Source organism: Cutaneotrichosporon cavernicola, assembly GCF_030864355.1.
Source record: "Cutaneotrichosporon cavernicola HIS019 DNA, chromosome: 3".
Classification (NCBI taxonomy): Eukaryota; Fungi; Basidiomycota; class Tremellomycetes; order Trichosporonales; family Trichosporonaceae; genus Cutaneotrichosporon; species Cutaneotrichosporon cavernicola.
The window spans coordinates 794,876-814,582 of record NC_083395.1 but is presented as its reverse complement, the minus strand read 5'-3'; the positions used below and the strand labels follow the sequence as shown (position 1 = coordinate 814,582).

The 19,707-nt window shown below is 57.2% G+C and overlaps 5 protein-coding genes across 5 annotated transcripts; 3 read left to right on the top strand and 2 right to left on the bottom strand.

Moving 5' to 3' along the window:
• Positions 1-479: 479 nt before the first annotated feature.
• YCK2 (uncharacterized protein) lies at positions 480-2,188 on the bottom strand (the record flags this gene model as incomplete). Its single annotated transcript, XM_060598741.1, has 5 exons — positions 480-1,078; positions 1,113-1,667; positions 1,708-1,777; positions 1,873-1,913; positions 2,044-2,188. 5 exons carry the CDS (start codon positions 2,186-2,188, stop codon positions 480-482), a joined length of 1,410 nt encoding a protein of 469 aa, XP_060455505.1.
• Positions 2,189-7,622: 5,434 nt separating this feature from the next.
• Positions 7,623-11,140, top strand: CcaverHIS019_0303090 (uncharacterized protein; the record flags this gene model as incomplete). Its single annotated transcript, XM_060598740.1, has 7 exons — positions 7,623-7,942; positions 7,991-8,495; positions 8,868-8,995; positions 9,047-10,260; positions 10,297-10,645; positions 10,686-11,051; positions 11,086-11,140. 7 exons carry the CDS (start codon positions 7,623-7,625, stop codon positions 11,138-11,140), a joined length of 2,937 nt encoding a protein of 978 aa, XP_060455504.1.
• A 1,271-nt stretch (positions 11,141-12,411) lies between these two features.
• NIK1 (uncharacterized protein) lies at positions 12,412-16,664 on the top strand (the record flags this gene model as incomplete). Its single annotated transcript, XM_060598739.1, has 8 exons — positions 12,412-12,870; positions 12,904-13,269; positions 13,305-13,433; positions 13,473-13,544; positions 13,587-13,796; positions 13,831-14,285; positions 14,321-16,286; positions 16,362-16,664. 8 exons carry the CDS (start codon positions 12,412-12,414, stop codon positions 16,662-16,664), a joined length of 3,960 nt encoding a protein of 1,319 aa, XP_060455503.1.
• Positions 16,665-16,962: 298 nt separating this feature from the next.
• Positions 16,963-18,368, bottom strand: CNS1 (uncharacterized protein; the record flags this gene model as incomplete). The annotated part of the gene is made up of 2 exons (XM_060598738.1): positions 16,963-17,969; positions 18,155-18,368. 2 exons carry the CDS (start codon positions 18,366-18,368, stop codon positions 16,963-16,965), a joined length of 1,221 nt encoding a protein of 406 aa, XP_060455502.1.
• A 166-nt stretch (positions 18,369-18,534) lies between these two features.
• Positions 18,535-19,653, top strand: CcaverHIS019_0303060 (uncharacterized protein; the record flags this gene model as incomplete). Its single annotated transcript, XM_060598737.1, has 8 exons — positions 18,535-18,621; positions 18,671-18,686; positions 18,718-18,769; positions 18,799-18,871; positions 18,903-19,036; positions 19,103-19,275; positions 19,311-19,432; positions 19,471-19,653. The coding sequence occupies 8 exons, from the start codon at positions 18,535-18,537 to the stop codon at positions 19,651-19,653; spliced, it is 840 nt and encodes a 279-aa protein (XP_060455501.1).
• Between the last annotated feature and the right edge of the window lie 54 nt (positions 19,654-19,707).

Here is a 19,707-nt window from a genome sequence, read left to right as displayed (position 1 = left end):
TGCTCTCAGGCCACTTCCGTCACTCGCACACGGTCAACGCGCGCACTTGCACCTACCGCTGTTCCTTCCCACCCTCGTGCCCACCCGATCACTACCTCCAACAGCCCCTACCCATTAGTATCTCCTCTCTCACGCTGACACCCTCGCGTTACGCGCTCAGTCGCGTCTGCGCCCATGCCCACGTCCCAATAAGACAAGCACAGGATACTGCACCCATTCATCGATACTACTCTATGCACAATGAAACTGGGGAGAAGCCGCGCTGAACGAGGCTTATGTGTGATGGTATATTGGCGTAGACAATGTCGTCATGTGTTGCTGGTGTAGGGTAAACGATCAGACATCGAGAGAACAACGATTAGAGGTGCGCAACCAACAGCAATAAGGCGGCGAGTGTGATGGGTAATGGTGATTGTTGCAGTTCCGGACCCATGGAGAAATAAGAACGTCTAGGGGATGAAAACACGTCGTGGCAGTCGCTACCGGCATGCCCGGCAGGTGATGAAAGACAGGAACCCGCCGCGGTTCTCCCGGTATTCGGGGTCTGCGTGCTGCTGCGAGTTGCCCTGCGTTCCAGATGGGCGTGAGTTGACGTTCATGGGAGAGATGGGCTGGGCACCCTTGCCGCCTGGGTTGGCCGAGTCATACCCGTATTCGCCAGAGTTCATCGCGTTGGCCGCGAAGGGGTGGCCGCCCTGCTGCGAGTGGTGTCGCGAGTTCTGGTGCGACGGCGCAGCAACGTTGACAATCGCCTGGTTGCTCGCGTTTGGCTGTTGCGACGCCGACTTGCGCGCGCCTCGTGGCGTTGCCCCGCCGCCCGAACCGTTGCGGAGGCGGTCAACGCGGTCGCCGCGGTTGTCGCGGTTGCGCGTGGGCTGTCTCTGGACATCGGCAGACGAGTGCGACGTGCCAGCCTCCCACCCCTTCCCGTTGTTGAGAAGATTCCAGTCGTACACCTGGTCGTCGACCTCGCCCGCGTTTGCCAACGCAGTCGCAAACAGGTCGCGGAGGAAGTCGTAGTCGGGCGTCTCGTCAAAGGTAAGCTTGCGGACGTAGCTGAGGTAGATGGCAAACTCGGCTGCGGTCAGTTGACAATGTAATCTTCAACTAACAAGGATAACCCTCGCCGAGCTCGGCAATGGGTGTCGACTGCTTCTTCTCTCCAATCTTCTCGTACTTCTGCTTGTTGGTCGCAGCTTTCAGACCCTGCCATGGCAGGCCGCCACGAAGGAAGTAGAAGAAGACGTGGCCCAGGGCCTCGAGGTCGTCACGGCGAGACTGCTCGCGACCCAAGTGGGTGTTGATCGACATGTAGCGAGCCGTTCCACTCAAGCTCTTACGTTCGCGGTAAGGGATGTGCTGCTTTGTCTTGGGGTCACGGTACTGCTTGGCCATGCCAAAGTCGACGACGTGAATGGTCCCAGCCCCTTTCGTCCCGGGTCGCCCGATGAGGAAGTTGTCGGGCTTGATGTCGCGGTAGATGAGGTTCTTCTCGTGGATGGTCTGGACACGGGAGAGCATCTGTCGAGCAGTCATGCAGCAGGTCTTGACCGAGAACTTGCGGCCGCACATGTCAAAGAGGTCCTCGAGCGAGGGACCCAATAGGTCAATGACAAGAATGTTGTGCAAGCCCTCCTGGCCAAAGTAGTACACCTGGGGGATACCAGCTGACAATGTCAGTGGCCTGCGAGTATCCGCATCACTCACGGCATCCACTCAAGATCTTGTAGCTGCGGTACTCGTCCCGTAGTTGCGGCGCGTCCGACTTGCGTGGCTCCTGTGAGATGGTTAGCCAAACCCTTGCGCACAGGCCGAGGGTTCGGAACAGGTGCTCGATTGACCTGTCCCTCCGCTGAGCAGCAAGCGACTTACAAACTTGATGGCCACAGTCTGAGAGTTGAGTAAGTTGGTACCTGCGAGGGTGAGCGGGGGATTATCCCTGTGATCAAGGCCGGTGGTCGTGTGGGCTGGCATCATGCGATGCGACAATGTGGACAAGGCAACGGGGCGCGCAACGAGCAACGAGCAGCGAGCATCACTCACCCTCAAAGATGACGCCAAACGAGCCCTCTCCGATCTTCTTGCCGACCTTGTAGTGCACGCCGACAATGTTGCTCGAGCTCGACGAGTGGCTCCCGCCCGTGAGGTGAGCGCCCTGGTTGGACGCAATCACATGTGTGGTCGCCATTATGGTGGTGGTTTAGCGCGAGAAGTAGGCGCAAGGACGGCGGGCGATGGAGGTAGCACTGTCCAAGATGGAGGGAGGAAGGAAGGAAGGGTTTGAGGTTAAAGTGACGAGCGATGCCTTTGGCCAACTAGGAGTTTAGATGTGTTTCGGGAGAGGGTTGATGGAGTGATGGGATAGTTCAAGTTGGTAGCAGCAGGCCAAGGTGGACCGTGGGTGTGGCTCGGCAGGATGCAAGCAGGCGTGTCAGGTGTGTGAGGGTGAGGGTGTGCCGGGTGTGGTGGGTGGGGTGTGCTCGAGGTTTAGGTTGCTGGGCAGCTGGGCAGCTAGGTAGCTATAGGCAAGGCGGTAATGCGAGGCAAGGATCAAGGACCGAGAGACTGGGGGCAAAGATTGGATCGGGCCAACTGGATGCTTGGAGGGACGGGCCAGGCCAGGTGGGTAGCCTTGGTGGCTTGAGCTCAAACGGGGAGACAACGAGGTTGATTTAATTGCGCTCGAATCACCCAAAGGGTTGCACCAGCGTGGGGACAGACAGGAATCAAATACCCCTGGCTAGATGAGGGAAAGGCTTGTCAGACAAGGGCAGAGACTAGAGGGGGGAGCGAGGGGAAGAATGAGGATTGAGACTTGTCGGGGTCAATGGGTTGACGATGGTGGAGGAGAAAAAGGCCGAGGAAGAGGAGGAGAGGAAGGACAAGGGAGATGCGTGAATAATGAGGATGGATCCGAGTGAATGAGCGGATGCGGGTTGATGGCGAGCTACTAAGGAAGGTGAAGTGGTTGAGGGCTAGGGGGGGAGAGGGTGTGAGGGAAGGATGTGAGGAACAAGTTGGCTGGGCCTAGGCTAACTGACCCAGCTGGTCTGGGCGGGCTGCAAGCTGGGAGTCAAGTTTGGCTGACGGGGGCGATCGGCAAACTTGCACTGCCCGTGCAAAGCGGATACTAAGGCAAATAGGAGGCAATAGCGTGCCCGCATGCCCATAATGCCAAAATGGTTCACTGGGTGGGACTAGTTCAAATGCATGCCACCACAACAGGGTAACTTGGAAAGGGTTTCTTCTAATCCGACCTCACGTATGTAAGCTCAGCACAGCCCGCCCACGCGACCGCTCGCAGCAAAACCTGCGGAATCAAATTTAAGAATGAGCCACCCAAAGTCCAGACTGCAAGCCATGGTCCAGCCACAGCCATAAAGAGCCCTGAACTCAATCTTCGCCACAGGTTCAAATCGACAACGGCATTTCGGTGATTCCCACGTGTTCACATTGAGGACATGATCCCATGTCCGTCTGGTTTTCAATGTTTTGCAGATCTGCATATTTGCAGCTCTAGAGCCACAAGGTCATCTTTCGCCATGTCATACCCCAGCAACGCGCCGTACGCCGCGCGCCGCGAGGACGCGATATGTGTAGTTCAAGAACCGCAGCACAGTTGATCTAATTGTCCCTCTAATCTGTGACATTGGAGGTCGGGTGAATTCAGCGATCAGATAAAGTGAAAATGGTTGACATGTATTGAACTCGCAGGGCGCTCCTCTTCGCATCATCCACCGGTTGGGCATTTGGCCTGTTGGGGCTGGCTCAGCTCTGCTTGAGCACTTAAGAGGTTGAGCGGCTCTTTAAGTGGGTATCTATCTACCCGATGTGGAATGGTACTCTAGCCCGTAGTAAGGAAGAAGGAAGCTTCGTCATATTCATATTAGGTTGAAGGAACAGAAGAACATGGGGTTTCCGTTGCTTCGTGAGAATAGAGCACGCACTCCGATCCTTGGATCTTTGGCAATCAAGCATGCCACAAGTTGAGGGATTCATGAGCACACCTAGATGTGAGTGTGAATCATTATGGTTAGATGTGTACTTCACAGCCAGCCGTACAGCCACAAGCCACATGAAAGAGCTGGAGAGTGTTACGCAAGCGACGCCACACCGCACGGTCGGTCATGGCTAGGCCGAGACTGTTACACAATTACAGATGTCGGCGTGTCGTGCGGCTGGCGTCCGAGTCTGCGTTGGCGTCTGCGTGCGCGCCCGTCACCCCCTATCTGTTTGCCGTTGGTAACGTTTCCCGGATAAGGGTCGGCAACGGCCGCCTCATCCAAGACAGCGTTATTGCTGCCAGAGGCATGAGGAGCCGCGACGTCCAGACGAATTGGGGACACAAGTGGCGCCAGTGGCGGATGCTGTGGCGCTGTCGCTAGCACTGACATTTCGCAAGGCCAAGCAAGTTATGGCAATTGGGAGCATTCGCCCCACCGCTTCTGACACTGAGACCGGCTATCCGCCGAGGAAACCGATGTCTGTTGACGTGCTTGATATCGGGATCTGGCCTTGGTTTGACATATCATCTGGAAGCAGTACGGGCTAAAATGCCTTGAACCCAACCCCAGAGCGGAAATGATTGCGTGCAGGCACGGCGATGCGAATGAGAGTGGGGGAGAGTACCGGCCATCAAAGACAAAGGTAGAGCTCTAAGTGCGCTGAGCTGGTTGAAGATTCATGATGACCCAATGCAATGGTGAATGTACCCATGTCACGTCACCAGTCTTGTCTCTGGATCTAATGTTTCTTCGTATTTACCTCCGTATACCCTGCATAATCTCAATCCTCTGAACATTTGTGGTGGATATGTGGATCTAATCGATTCCCTGATAACCTCAGGGTTGATGCCCACCCTATCTCAAACATTTTGGCGAATCAGGGTTCTCTTTGGCCTACCGCTGCCTACCAACGTCATCCAATGTTGATCTTAGAGCTCTCAGCTCCCTCCATTCCCTCCGTTAGGCACTTGAGACTTGTGGCTCAAGGGAAATGGCGGAGGTTTACTGAAGATGCCGCAAACAAGGGGAGGACGGACAGCGGCAACTAGTTGAGGTGGAAGCATCATGCCTCAGGGAGATTAAGGGTGATCAGGCTCATGACCCATAAGGGGCAAAGAAGCTCAAAGCCGATAGGCCGGGTGGGGCCAATTGCCATTTACATCCAAGGGTAGAATTTTTTCCTGATTGGGGCATTTGAGCGGATCTGAATAGCCGCTAGTAAGACTGGTCATATTGCTAATGGTTAATCGACTCGTCTGGACATTCTGGTGCTGGTGATTTTGGACATTACAATACATTCAGCGACCACAAGACTAATTTTTTGAATGCCAAAAGACCAGAGGAAGTGAATTATAACAGTCTGTGTCGCTGGACTAGCCAAGACAGGATACCCAGGACATGTAGGACAGCCAGGACCAATTCTCCGCTTTCCTAATGAGGCAACTGTCAATCCGGATTTGCCGTTCTTATAATCAAACCTCTAGTCCCAATACAGAATGATTTTAGCCGCTTTTAAGCTTGGACTGAAAGGGGCTGCATGGACTGAACAGTTCAGAAGTCCAAGCCGGTCTTGCCGGTCAGCTGGCCTTCTCTGAGTGCCTCTTTGGTTCTGCGGCGTTGAGGCTACTCACCAATGGCTTGCGGCTTGCCTCTGGAGCCTTGCTCATTGCTGGCCGTGTTTTTTTGGGAGACAGACCTATCTCACCTCGAGTGAAGCTGTCGTACCCCGCCTCGTGCCCTTTGAGCCTTTTGCCCCACCTTGTTCCTCCCCCCCATTCTCTCCCTTGTTCTGGCATCTATCGATATCACCAATGCCTCCACTGCCCTCCCCTTTGCCCTCCCCTTTGCCCTCGCCCTCGCTGCCCCTCGCCCTCCCCCCACCATTTGAAGCGTCTACACACCTATAGCTATACTGGTGGTTCGACACTGTTCTCGCTTTCATCCATCGATCCATCATCCATCATTACATCCTATCTGACCACGACAGTACCACACCCATTTGCGACAATCGCCACATGGCCACAAATTATTGACCCAACACTTTGTCACTCTTGTCACTCGTCATCCGTACACGCCGGCCGATCCTATAAGGGGGGAATCAAACCGAGTTTACCAAACTTTAAAGGCAACCCCCACTTGATCCCAGCGGCGTTTGGCTGAGTCGTTTGACTCTTTAGGTCTAGTACCTTTGGATTAAGACTAGGCCACTAGGACCGTGTCTACTTGCTTTAGCTTGCCTTCCTCAGCCTGTCAACCAATATCGCCCCCCAAGTCCCTTTTTGTAACCTAGACATTACTCTCAGGTAATAACCTCTTCTTCAGCCTTTCTTCGGGTACCACCATCATCAGGTCTCTTGTACCCATCCATTTATTCAAACAGCAAAGACCCGGCCCTCTCAATACATCCTCGTTTTTCCCTCGCCCGTGCACCCAGCACCCGACGCACCGCCCCCTTGCTTGGGACGTGTTTGCGTCGTCGACCAACAAGTCGAGGTATACGCCCAAAACCCGAAAAGTCGGCTGTCCCCGAGAGAACGCCCCCTTGTACCAAGAGACCTGGTCACTGGTTAGAGGAAAGCTACAGCTTGCCCCGTCCATTGAGCTAGCCAAGACGCGACATTGCCACGACATTGGATACGTACTTGGCCAACGTTAAGCCTAAGTACGACCTTTCCCACTCGTTGAGGCTCCTTTGGATCTTTGGCATTGTCACTTGCCCCGGAGGATTGGTTCAACCTTGATCAGCAGCAGAACGATCAGCACCGACCTCGTCCGTGTACTGCACCGCAGTATCACTGCTCATTACAACCCTCTTCACAATCTCGCCTAGTCTTAAACCTACCGTTTACCGCCTTGTCGACCCCAGCTAATCACCAATCTGATTGCTCGGGTCGCTGTAAAACGTCACACAGCCCCCTTTACTTGGCCCGGTCATCCCATCATCCTCTTGTCACGACCACTACCACCACCCGTGCCTTGGTCGCGTCCTAACGCCACTTGTCCATCCGTGCTTTCGTCTGCACATCTTCTCCCCATATCCCCATTCCACTCCCCCTAGCATCCCCTCCCCCCGCTTGCCCTCGCACGACTGCCGACCATCTCTATCCTCGGCATACGCGCGAACGCTTCTTCTAGCTCGCTCACGGCGTCGCTAGAACCCTTCCCCCTCTTCCGCCCCACCCGTCGAGGTATTGGTGAGTTTGCTTTCCATTGGTGCTGTCTGCAGAAGCATCAGGAGGTGTGGTATGTGCACGCTCCCCAGGTCACGTTTGAAGAGGGGGCGATGTAGGAACAGACAACATGGTCTCTAAGCGCCGTCCTGCTTGATCTGGTGATCTGGCAGAGCTTGCAACACCCGGTTTTCTGAGGATGCCCTGGATAAGCATAGACTTGTCTGTGCTCTCCAAGCCATCCAAAGGCCGTGACACACGTATTTGGGCGTTGTGTGCCCGAGAGAAGATCTGTTCAAGGCCGGTCTCGGACCACCTCATCCCATCATTCATGGTGTGGAAAAGGAGAGACGAGAATGTCGTCTCACCTTGACAACATGTCTACACGCACACACACAGAGCCGCACTGCTAGCCTACTCCTCCCTCATACGACACGACAAGGTCGGAATGGCTTCCCGAGAGTCGTTTCGACGACCTAGCCGCGTTGTCCACCACCACCAACTGTCAAGAGCCTTGCTGACACCGCCTCTCCTTCCCAGCCTCGACTCATTCGTTGCCGCAGTGACGTCCACACCGCCCTTCTCCCCTTTCAACTCCTCGCCAACCGATTTCCACACGTTCAGCCACTCACAGCGCGTGGTTGACCCAACGACAGGGTTCTTCCCAACTGACCCGCTGTTCACCGAGCCCCAAGGGGCCAGCGGGGTGAAAGAAGACGTCTGGTTAGGAGGAACCGGGCAATCGACCTCCCCTTCCTCACCCTTCACGTATGTGTACTTACCCTTGCTCATCGACGCTCTCGTTGACTTGCGCAGCATAGAATCACAAACAGATTCTCAGGCTGGGGGAGGGGACTATTACCCCCCGGCGTCTGAGAGCAACCCCAGCGATTCGCCTTCGGTAGAACAACATCACCGAGGGTTTCCCAACCTCAACATCGCGTTACCTCCCACGGGCCTTCAACTAGGCCAAGGCGTTTCCCCAGCGTCTCTTGTCAGCTCTGGCGCCGCGTTCACAGCCGACTCGCTCTCCATGAATGTCGACCCGGCGGAAGATTACTTCCGGTTCTCCGACGCTTCGTTGCAACCAGCCACGGGCGATATTGCCGACGTTATCCACGCGTCCGTCTCTCTTCCCCAGACAACACGTCCGACGCCGTCACCCCTTGGCGCACCCATGGTTGGCGACATGGTATCAGCGCAGACGGCCCAGTACCGCCTCCCCGCGTCGCAACCGTCAAGCCCGGTTCGTGGCGTCTTCGTGTCGGGGCAACAGCAGTATACTTTGTCTCCAGCCGCGGGTCGCCAGCGGAGTACAACAGTAAGCGGGATTTTGCCGTTTGATCATACATTTGGTGGCATGACCGGCTTTTCTGCCCCGCTGCAAGTTGCACAGATGAACGGGGTTGGTCCCCTTTCGGCACCAGTGACTGCCGTTCCACAACATTTGGCGTTTACGGCTATCCACTCACCGGTTCCAACCCCGTTCGGTGGCCCGCCCTCTGCTGTGCCGTCTGTCGCTGCGTCGCCAGTAACAGAACGGCCCCCAAATGCCTATTTGGGTGGAGAACCCAGCGCGGCTGTCGCACAGACAGGCACCGTTTGCGATGTCACAATGGAGGACGCCACAAACCCTTCCTCTCGACGGTCATCAGGGGGAAGCCCACAGAGCCTTGCCGGGCTGACCGGACAGGGAGGGCCAGTGGCGTCTGCGGTCTCGAGCGTGTCGGGGTCAGCTGCTGCGGCAGGTGTTGCCCCGCAGCTTTCCACCAATGACATCGCCGAGCGCCTCACCATGGAGAAGCTGACCATGCTTGACAAGTGAGTCGATGCGGCATAATAGACAAAAGGAAGTTGCTGATTCTTTCTCAGAATTGTCAGCGAAGCACAGAGTGCGAAGGCGGCTCTCCTCAGTGGCCAAGCCGATCATCTGCCAGCCGCCCTCAACAAGATCAGCAACCAGCTTGACAAGGCTGGTGAACTCGGCATTGCGCGTACGCCACGCGAGACGACTCCAAACTCCGGGTCGAACAATAGCATTTCTCCAGGCAACTACTCCCCGCCAGGGCAGTCGAGCCTCAACGTCGCACCTCAGCAGCCTCTTGCTGCCCCGGCCGTGTCTGGTCAGTCTCTCCTTCCGTCGCTTCCCGTTGGCCAGCTTGGAATCCCTTCGGCTGTGGGAACCTCTCCGGCGACGGTCCCCTCTGCAGCGTCCGCATTGAGTTCGCCCGTCGCTTCCAACCATATGCGCCCTGCGACCACTTCTGTCACCGACTTTGTTGTTGGTGCCCTTCCGCAAGCTCCACCTATTGTCCACTCTCACTCCTACTCCAACGGCCACCAGATGCCTGGGCAGGTCCACCATCCTTCGGCGACTGGACCGACCACGCCCGTCAATGCAACCTTCAACCAGGCTGCCATGGGTGTCCACATGCCCAACGTGTCTTCGCCGTTGGCGATACTGCCTCCCTCGCGACCCGCAAGTCCACGCATGCACTCGCAGCAGTGGGCGCCGGACAACAATGTCGCGGCTGCTTCGGCGGCCATGGCAGCGGCCGCTGGCCACAGCATGGTCGAGGCACAGCAGCAGATGCTCCAGGCCCAGGCGGTCCAGCAGATGCAGGCGGCCATGATGCACAACCAGCTGGTTCAGCATCAGCTGCAGCAACAACAACAACAACTGCAACTGCAGCAGCAGCAGCAGCAGCAGCAGCCTCATGCTCCTCAGCCCGAAAAGTCGCGCCGGCCGTCACTCATCGAGCAACGTGTTGATGGTCGTCCGATCGTTCGCGCCCGCAGCACGTCTTCGGCCAAGCCCGGCCAGCAACTGGGTATGTCCGCAAGCACGAGTGTGCCGCCCTCGGCATGGCAGTCGCGTGCGGGTTCCCCGGCCGACGATGACGACGACGACGACGACGACGATGACGACGAAGATGCGGCGCAGCGGCGTCCCAAGCGCAGACGCAGCTCGGCTGGTCCGGATGTGTCCGAGGTGGGCCCTACGTCTGGTGTGCACATCTCGGATGATGTTCGGAGTCAGTTGGACACAATATTCCTGGAGTTCTTGAGCAAGGTGTGCTCCAATCGTGAGTCTCATCGTGACAATCGAAGCTAACATGCAGTCGATGCCGTGGACAACAAGGGCGAGAAGCTTCATCAGGTGCTGATGCCCAAGAAGATGCAGCGCCTAGATGAGTCGACCGATTACCGCCCCTTCAAGTTCCGTATCCAGGCGTTCACCAACGCATTTCATGAGGAGCTCATCGGGCGTGGCATCACCGAGGAAACTATGTCGATCAAGAAGGTCAAGGTGTACCTCTGGCACCAGGACCTGATCTCGCGCTTCAATGCCGACGGCAAAAAGGCCAAGTCCAAGGGCAACCACATTTGGCACATAGATGCGAAGAAGTTACCTGGCGGAGGTTGGGTCTTCCGCCCGTTCAAGCGCAAGATTATCGGGACCCCACCTACGTTTGCGTGAGTGTCCCTTTGTGTTCTATTTTGACCCCAGTGTGATCAACCAGCGGTATGAATGGGAACCCAAGATCTGGGATCCAATGGCGCCGTCCAGCAGCATCAAGCCGACCTTTTCCTCACCTCCGGGCACCCTCCCCCACTGGCTCAGGTGGGAGGACGGCAAGCTCATCGGCATCCCAGACGCACCCCACTCCGGCGTCCACATCCACGTCAAGGCCGACTTTATCGACGGCGCGCACCGTGCCTCCACGGCGACGATGGACTTCACGATCCAAGTCGTCACCATGGCCATGCCTATGGCTCCAGATGACCCCGTCTTCGCCAACCCCGCCATGCAGCCGTGGGTGCCCGCCGAGCACGCGCTCGCGATGGGCCCTCCCATGCCGATGATGCAGGGCTCGTGAGTGTCTGCTTCGTATCACCGCTGACAGCAGCATGCCCTACGGCTCGATCTCCATGTACCAGCCCCAGCCGGGCTTCGGCCCTTGACCTGGAGCGTTTACTTTGTCTCTTGTTTCCTAGGGTGTAACAGTCTGAATGACCTTTCCAACGAGACTTGTGCGCCTCTCGACAGGTAGATTTAAAATACAGTTTGGCTGTATGGGCTTGCGCGGGTTGGTGTGTATTTGACGTAGATGTATAGAGTTTAGTAACGAGCGAGGAGGCTGGGCTTTAGTGACATGTGAAGCGGAGGGGCTTTGACAGGCGCAGCGATGTGAAAGCGATACATTTGAGCGTCAGAAAATAGACGCAGAGAGCGAAGTAGGTGATTGTTGGGCTCGTATGTTAGGCGAGCAATGACGCCGAGCCTCTGGTCTTGCTTTCCCTCTCTCGCCATGGCATTGGTGCAGTCAGCAGAAGTGAAGACGAAAGGGGCAGTGAATGCCGAGTAAGGAGGTGAGACGAAGAGACTGACGCGTGGTGCACAATGTGGGGTAACGGGGCGGTTCCTGTCAAGAACGGAGCGCAGAGCCCAGAGCGGAAAGAGATGTTAGGGTTGTTCTTTATAGATTATGAGGCTGAGACGAAGCAAGACGGCCCGTAGTTCAGGGAGATTGCAACTTGGCAGCATGCGAGTCCAATTCTGAACCCTATTGTATAGCTCGTGTATGGAGCGTCTAAGTAGGTCTGCTTTGTGTTCAACCAGTCACCACTTTCCGCTAACCCGTGTTGAGAGTACAGTGGCCCCCTTGCTTCTACCACATTGCACACCGCTACACTTGTCCTCTCCTCTCCTTGACAAAACTCCGACATCTCCACCCTCAACGTACAGACCCATCAGAGGCACACGACATCCAAGCGTGAAGCGTGAATCGTGCTGCCTTTCCAGTCTGAGCGGCCAGAGGAAGGACGTGTCCGTCCGCACCTTTTAACATTCCCTTTCACCACGTCTGTGCGGAACCAACTTGACTTGCGCAAATCTACAAACATCATCAGCTCTGCTGCTTTGACGCTAGATTAAGTGAGTGTATTAGGTGCAGCCACATTCCTTGTGGTTGGCCAACTTTGGGTGATTGTTGGTGGAAGAGCGGAAGCGAGGGGGTTGAGAATGATCGGACTGAAACTTCAAGTCACGAGAGAAGAACCCTAATTACCCAAGCTGCTGTATGTGCTGATTATAGGCCACAAGCAATTGCAAGCAACTCATCCCCGCACCCTACCTTACACTCCTTCTCATCTCACTCTGCGCCCTATCTTGCTCATCCATCACCACGCGTAATCGAGGTCTCCCTCTCGACTAGTCAGCATCTCCATCCGCCATGGACGGCGTAGCGTCCCTCCACCCGCCGGAGGGCCCGTCCCCATTCGAGGCGCACATCCTCAACCTCCTCAGCACGCTCGACCAGAACCCGTCCCTCCCATTCCAGACCTCGCCAGCCACCAAGACGCCGTCTCAACTTGCCATTGAGCGCGGTATCCTCGCCCTCGCCGAGCGCGCCTCTCACAACGCGTCCTCGCTCCCGCCCACCGTCCCCCATGGCGCCACCAACTCGCACCTGACCACGCCGCCGCCCCACAACACGACCCTGGCCGCTTGCCCATCATGCTCGGCGCCGATCTATCAGTCCACTGTTCCGCCCACGTCACCCTTTGCTTCCCTCGAGCTCACGTCGCCCCGCCAGTCGTGGTCGAACGGCGTTGCCGACACTGGCATGTCGGCTGAGAAGGAACTGGAATTACTCAAGGCTCAGGTTCAGGACATTGCGCGTGTTTGCAAGGTACGGCCTAGTGAAGGGTAAAGCTTACGCCAGGCTGTCGCGACTGGCGACCTCTCGCAGAAGATTATCGTCCCCGTCAAGGGCCAGGCGATGACGGAACTCAAGGACATTATCAATTCAATGGTTGACCGGCTCAAGACATTCGCTACCGAGGTTGAGCGCGTCTCGCTCGAGGTTGGCACCCAGGGCAAGCTCGGTGGGCAGGCCGTCGTCGAGGGCGTCGAGGGCACATGGCGGGAGCTCACCAACGTCGTTAACCGTCTGGCTGCAAACCTCACCAACCAGGTCCGCAGCATCGCAAAGGTTACCAAGGCTGTCGCCCGCGGCGATCTTAGTGAGACCATCACTGTCGTCGCCAGCGGCGAGATCGCCGAACTTGCTACCACGGTTAACGGAATGGTGAGTAGCTGCGATGGCTGTTACTGACGAATCAGGTGTATAGCCTACGGTTACTAGCAGACGAAGTCAGTCGAGTGTCCCTTGAAGTAGGTTCGCAAGGAAAGCTCGGTGGCCAAGCACACGTGCCCAACGTCGAAGGTGTATGGAAGGATCTCACAGTTAATGTAAGCCAGCTGGTCTGCCCTGCTGTACGCTGATTCCAGGTCAATCGCATGTGTCACTCTCTCACAACGCAAGTGCGGTCCATTGGAAGCGTCACAACTGCCGTTGCGAGGGTGAGCCAACAAAGAACATTCGTTCGGCCAGCTGACAACCAGGGAGACCTGTCCAAGACGATTGAAATCGAGGCCGAAGGAGAGATGGCTGTGCTCAAGGACACTGTCAACTCCATGGTCAAGCAACTGACCATCTTTGCGGGCGAAGTCACACGTGTCGCCCTCGAAGTCGGAACACAGGGTAGGCTGGGAGGCCAAGCCGTGGTCGATGGCGTCGAAGGTGTCTGGGCAGACCTCACTACCAATGTCAACGTGAGGGCCGGCGCAGATCTTGCGCTGACCCCAGAAAATGGCACGAAACCTCACGGAACAAGTGCGAGAGATTGCAGAAGTCACCAAGGCCGTCGCTCGCGGCGACCTCACCAAGACAGTCAACGCCGATGTCCAGGGCGAGATTCTCGAGCTCAAGCTTACTGTAAACGGAATGGTGGCACAGCTCACCGTGTTTGCGGCAGAGGTCACGCGTGTGTCTCTTGAAGTCGGTACTGAAGGCAAGCTCGGTGGACAGGCCTTGGTTCCCAACGTCGAAGGTACATGGAAGATTCTCACGGACAATGTCAACCTGATGGCGCTCAACCTCACGACGCAGGTGCGCTCCGTCGCAGAAGTCACAACCGCCGTCGCTGCCGGTGACCTGTCGAAGAAGATTACAGTCGAGGCGTTTGGTGAAATTGCCCAGCTCAAGAACACTGTCAACGCCATGGTGGACTCGCTCCGCTCCTTCTCGTCCGAAGTCACTCGGTGAGCTAATCTGTTTGCTTCTAACTGACAGACAGTGTCGCTCGTGAAGTCGGTACAGACGGCCGCCTCGGTGGCCAGGCTTTCGTCCCCGGCGTCGCTGGAACTTGGAAGGACCTTACTGACTGTGTCAACGTCATGGCTGCCAACCTCACAGTTCAGGTGCGAACCATCGCCCACGCCACCACCGCTGTCGCAAGAGGCGACCTCACGCAGAAGGTCACTGGCGTGACCGTCTCTGGAGAAATCCTCGACCTCGTCAACACTATCAACAACATGATTGACCAGCTTGCTATCTTCGCCGCCGAAGTCACGCGTGTCGCACGCGAGGTCGGTACCGAGGGCAAGCTGGGTGTCCAGGCCGAGGTCGAGAACATTGAGGGCACGTGGCAAGAGATCACGTCCAACGTCAACACCATGGCGTCCAACCTCACGTCGCAGGTGCGCGCGTTTGCCCAGATCTCGGCGGCTGCCACAGACGGTGACTTTACACGCTTCATCACTGTCGAGGCATCGGGTGAGATGGACAGTCTCAAGACCAAGATCAACCAGATGGTGTACAACCTGCGCGAGTCCATCGAGAAGAACACGAGCGCGCGTCAGCAAGCCGAGCTTGCGAACCGTTCCAAGTCCGAGTTCCTCGCCAACATGTCGCACGAAATTCGCACACCAATGAACGGTATCATCGGCATGACCGTGCTCACTCTCGAGAGCGAGTTGACTCGCCAGCAGCGAGAGAACCTCATGATTGTCTCGAGCTTGGCACAGTCGCTGCTCACTATCATCGACGACATTCTCGACATTTCCAAGATCGAGGCTGGTCGCATGACAATGGAACAGATTCCTTTCTCGCTTCGCCTCGCCGTCTTCAGCGTCCTAAAGACGTTGTGCGTCAAAGCATCGCAGAACAAGCTTGACCTCATCTTCGACATCGACCCGACGATACCAGACCAGCTGATTGGTGACCCCTTGCGTCTCCGCCAGGTCATCACCAACCTCATTGGCAACGCTGTCAAGTTTACCACCGAGGGCCAGGTTGCCCTCTCCTGCCGCGTAAAGGCGAAGAGGGACGCCACTGTTGAACTGCAGTTCTGTGTGGCCGACACAGGCATCGGCATCAAGCAGGACAAGTTAGACGTCATCTTCGATACGTTCGCCCAGGCAGACGGCTCGACGACGCGCAAGTACGGTGGCACTGGTCTGGGGTTGACCATCTCGAAGCGTCTGGTCAGCCTCATGAACGGTAACCTCTGGGTCGAGTCCGAGTTTGGCGAGGGCAGTCGATTCTACTTTACGATGACGACTGAGGCGACGTCAACTTTGAAGGAGCAGGTCGCCGAGCGGCTGGCGCCGTGGGCCGGGCGGTCGGTGCTGTACATCGACACGCTCGACGACACTACCGGCGTGAGCGAGATGCTGCAGAGCTTACATCTCAAACCGACGGTCATCCACTCTCCCAACGCGGTCTGGGACCTCAAGCAGGCCCCAGAAGGCTTTCCCCACTATGACACGATGATCGTTGACTCGCTCGCCGCGGCGGAGAAGATCCGCACTATTGAGCACCTGCGGTATATCCCCATCGTACTCCTCGCGCCTTCTAACAAGCCGAGCGGGCCTGAGAACCCGTCCTTCATCGACCTGGATGAGACGCGGCGGAAACTGCTCAACCTCCCGTCGCCTACCGAGCAAATACTTTCGCCTGTGCCTGTCAAGGACTGCCTTGACATGGGTATCAACACGTACTACACCACGCCCCTCAACCTCCAGGAGTTGAGCAACGCGATCCTCCCCGCACTCGAATCGCACCAGGTGCAGCCAGGCGACACGGTCAAGGACACGGTGCTCAACATCCTGCTTGCAGAGGACAACGTTGTCAACCAGAAGCTTGCAGTCAAACTGCTGGAGGTAGCAGGTCACAAGATTGAGGTGGCGGACAACGGCGAGATTGCCATCGACAAGTACAAGAAGCGGCAAGCGGAGCGCAAAGCGTTCGACGTTATTCTTGTAAGTGCTCCTCTATTCAACCTCGCCCTCCTGCCGTTCCTTTTCTCCCCGCCTCTCAGACCACGCTGACCGCAGATGGACGTGTCGATGCCAGTTATGGGCGGCATGGAGGCGACGGGGTTAATCCGCGAGTACGAAGCGTTCAACGGCGTGCAGGCTACGCCGATTATCGCGCTCACAGCCCACGCAATGATAGGAGACAAGGAGCGGTGCCTGGCCGCAGGCATGACGGCTTACGTGACCAAGCCACTGCGACGCGGCGATCTCCTCCAGGCCATCTCCAAAGTGTTACAGGCCAAGCCGGCGGCGCATCCGTCGTACCTCGGCGAGGCGTCGATGGACGACGCGGACCGCACGCTCGTGCTTGCGAGCCGCTGATTGTGTTTTTTTTCTTGTCTCTAGGGCTAGGGGTGTAACTAACTCAGCCGGAGGTGACGTCCGGATTGTAGCGATGCACATGTACACGCGGCAGGTGGGAGTGAGGCGCGAGGCACTGAGCTGCAGGATGGCTCACCGAGGTGTCAATCAGCGGGGGATTATGCTGAGAAGAGCCTCTTGAGTGATGTTGGAAGGATGTTGTGAACAAGACAGTTCTCCCTATGCGCTCCACTTTTAAGACACGTAGATGTCTCCTAAAGATGTCTCCTAAAACCACTCATGACATTGGCACTACAATCTACTTGCCATCCCGTACCCGCTTAAAGTTATCAATCCACTCCTTCTCCTCCTTCCCACGCACGAGCACAACGAAACTCAACAGCCCATCTCGGAGAACCACACCATCACGCGGCTTGCCCCCCTCAGCTGACTTGACAGCCTTTGCGAGGACCTCGCGTAAAGTAATCTCCTTGCCGACCTTAAGCAGTCGCTTCCCAGCCGTCTCGACATACACGGCCAAATTGTCGGTCCAGTATTCGTGTTTGTCGTCCCAAGGACTCCACTCGGGTGAAGTAGACGTGGGGGAAGCGGGGAAGATTGGGCCGAGTTGGTCGTCGAAACTAGTGTCCTCGTGGAAATGGGTAATCAAGTCACTCTGGTTGTGCTGGGGGTAAAGGAGGAAGACGGGGAAGATGAGTGGTGTCGCGGCGGTGGGGGCGATCCAAGTATCCGCCACGTCGGCAGGATAGAGAGGGACGGAGGAGAGGGCCGAAGGGTCAAAGTCGAGGGGGTGCGGGTTATCGGGCGGTTCGGGGGTGTTGACGACCACGACGCCGCGCTGGACAATAGCCGTCCTTCTCGCGGCTTCGGTGATGGTCTTGCGCCGCCCTCTCTCGACGCGCTCGAACACTCGCTTCTCCCCAACCTTGACCTGACCCTCCAACACCTCCCAGATTTTCTGGTTCGCTCCCTCGCTCCACAGGCCCTTGCCTCGCTTAATGACGTCGGACGCTTCCTCCCACCGCTCCAGGTGGACCAGCGCCTGGGCTGCGCGGTACAGCGCCTTGCTGGGTGGGTCCTTGTTCTTGGCGGCCGCTAGCGCAATGATTGCGGAAGTGTCGCGCAGCACCATACGCATGTTCTTCAAGGCAATGTTGCATGCCGCCCGATTGTTCAGAAGCGACACGCGGAGTGCCTCGTCCTCGGGCCCAGAGTTGAGGCCCGAGGTGTATGCGTCAATGGCGTCGCCGTATGACTTTTGGGCGTATAGCTCGTTGCCGTGGTTCTTGAAGTTGATTGCAACCTCTGGGCGTCAGCAGCAGCGAGCGTGGCGGCCAAGCGAAGTGTATAGGGTAGCAATTGCTGGCTGGAGCAGCGCTCGGACCAAGCTCCAGCATCTCCAGCCACGGTCTCCAGCCAGAATTGCGGCCGCCACCGAGGACAGACAGCACCTCCGGCCACCTTTCGGGTGACCTTGGGTAGGGACTCACCGTCTCCCTCGCCCTCAAACACCAGACTCTTGAGCGCCTCAAGCACATAATCCCCCTCGGTCTCCTGGGGAGTCTCGCGCATAAACAGCGGCGTCGAGTCCAGCACCTTCTGGAACTCGTCGTACGTGACGGGCTCTCGCGGTCCATCACCCTTCGACCGCGACATTGCTTCCAACACTTTATCGATACTCGCGTCGTGTTCGCGGTCGGCCATGGTAAGTGATGAGTGATGAGTGATGAGTGATGAGAGATCAGAGCTCAGAATTGTTGATACAGAACGGAACTTTCTGGAGCGGTACCGGGGCCCCGGGCCACGTGCCTCCACCTTCAGCAACAACTAGAAACCCGTGAAACAAGTTGATACTACTTCATACAACATCATGGCAGCACGCACACCCATTGCAGCAATCAAGCGCGTGTGGGAACGCATCGCGCCGCTCCAACTCGCCGAGCGGAGCTGGGACAATGTAAGTCTATTATTTGGAGAGTTGGGAAGACTGACAAGACTGACACCAGGTCGGCGTCCTTGTCGGTGCGTCGAGACATGGCGGTTCTAACGACAGAGGCACCCTTCCCGGAGACAAGGGAGAGGAAGCAGGTCCTTCTGACTATTGAGTAGGTTCTAATTTGATAACGCTGACAAGCCTCACCCCCTCGGTGTGCGCTGAGGCTCTCGCGCTGCCCGCCTGCTCCGCCGTCATCTCGTACCATCCTCCCGTGCGTCTTCTACAGGCAGAGCTGATAGGAGATCTTCCGTGGTCTGAAGTCGATCACTCTTGGTGACCCGCTGCAGGCGTCGCTGCTCAAGCTCGCTGCACGGGGTATTAGCGTGTTTGCGCCGCACACGAGTTTGGACGCGACGCCGAATGGCATCAACACTTGGTTAGTCTCCTTCCTAAAAGCCATTCGGCACACCACCCCCCCCCTGTCTCCACCTGCTGACGGCAGGCTCGTCGAGCCATTCAAGGGCAATTCGAGCGCGATTGAGGTCGTTACGGCCACCGAGAACCCGCCTGAGGGCTTTGAGGGCGCAGGAATGGGCAAGATCGTCCGTCTCAAGGTTGGGATGAGTCTCGAGGACGTCGTCGCCACTGTCAAGAAGCACCTCGGCCTGCAGTATGGTACGTCCACCCTTCGTGCTCCCTCATAACAACAGTCCAGGTCGCGACGCCCAACCCCGAGCGCAAGGTCGAGAGCGTCGCCGTGTGCGCCGGCTCGGGCGGCGGCGTGCTGCGCGGCGTCAAGGCCGACCTGCTCCTCACAGGCGAGATGTCTCATGTACGTCGAGCTGTGTGATTGCCTCAAGCTGACACCAGCACGAGGTGCTCGCGTGCGTTGCCGCAGGCCAGACCGTCATCCTCGCCAACCACTCCAACACGGAGCGGCCGTACCTCAAGGCAGTGCTCCAGCCGTGGCTCCAGCGCGAACTCGACACAGAGGGCGCAGGATGGGAGGTGCTCGTGAGCACGAACGACGCCGACCCTCTCCGGACCATGTAGTCAAGCAATGCAGGACATGCCCAGCCTCCAGCCTCCAGCCTCCGGACAAGGGCA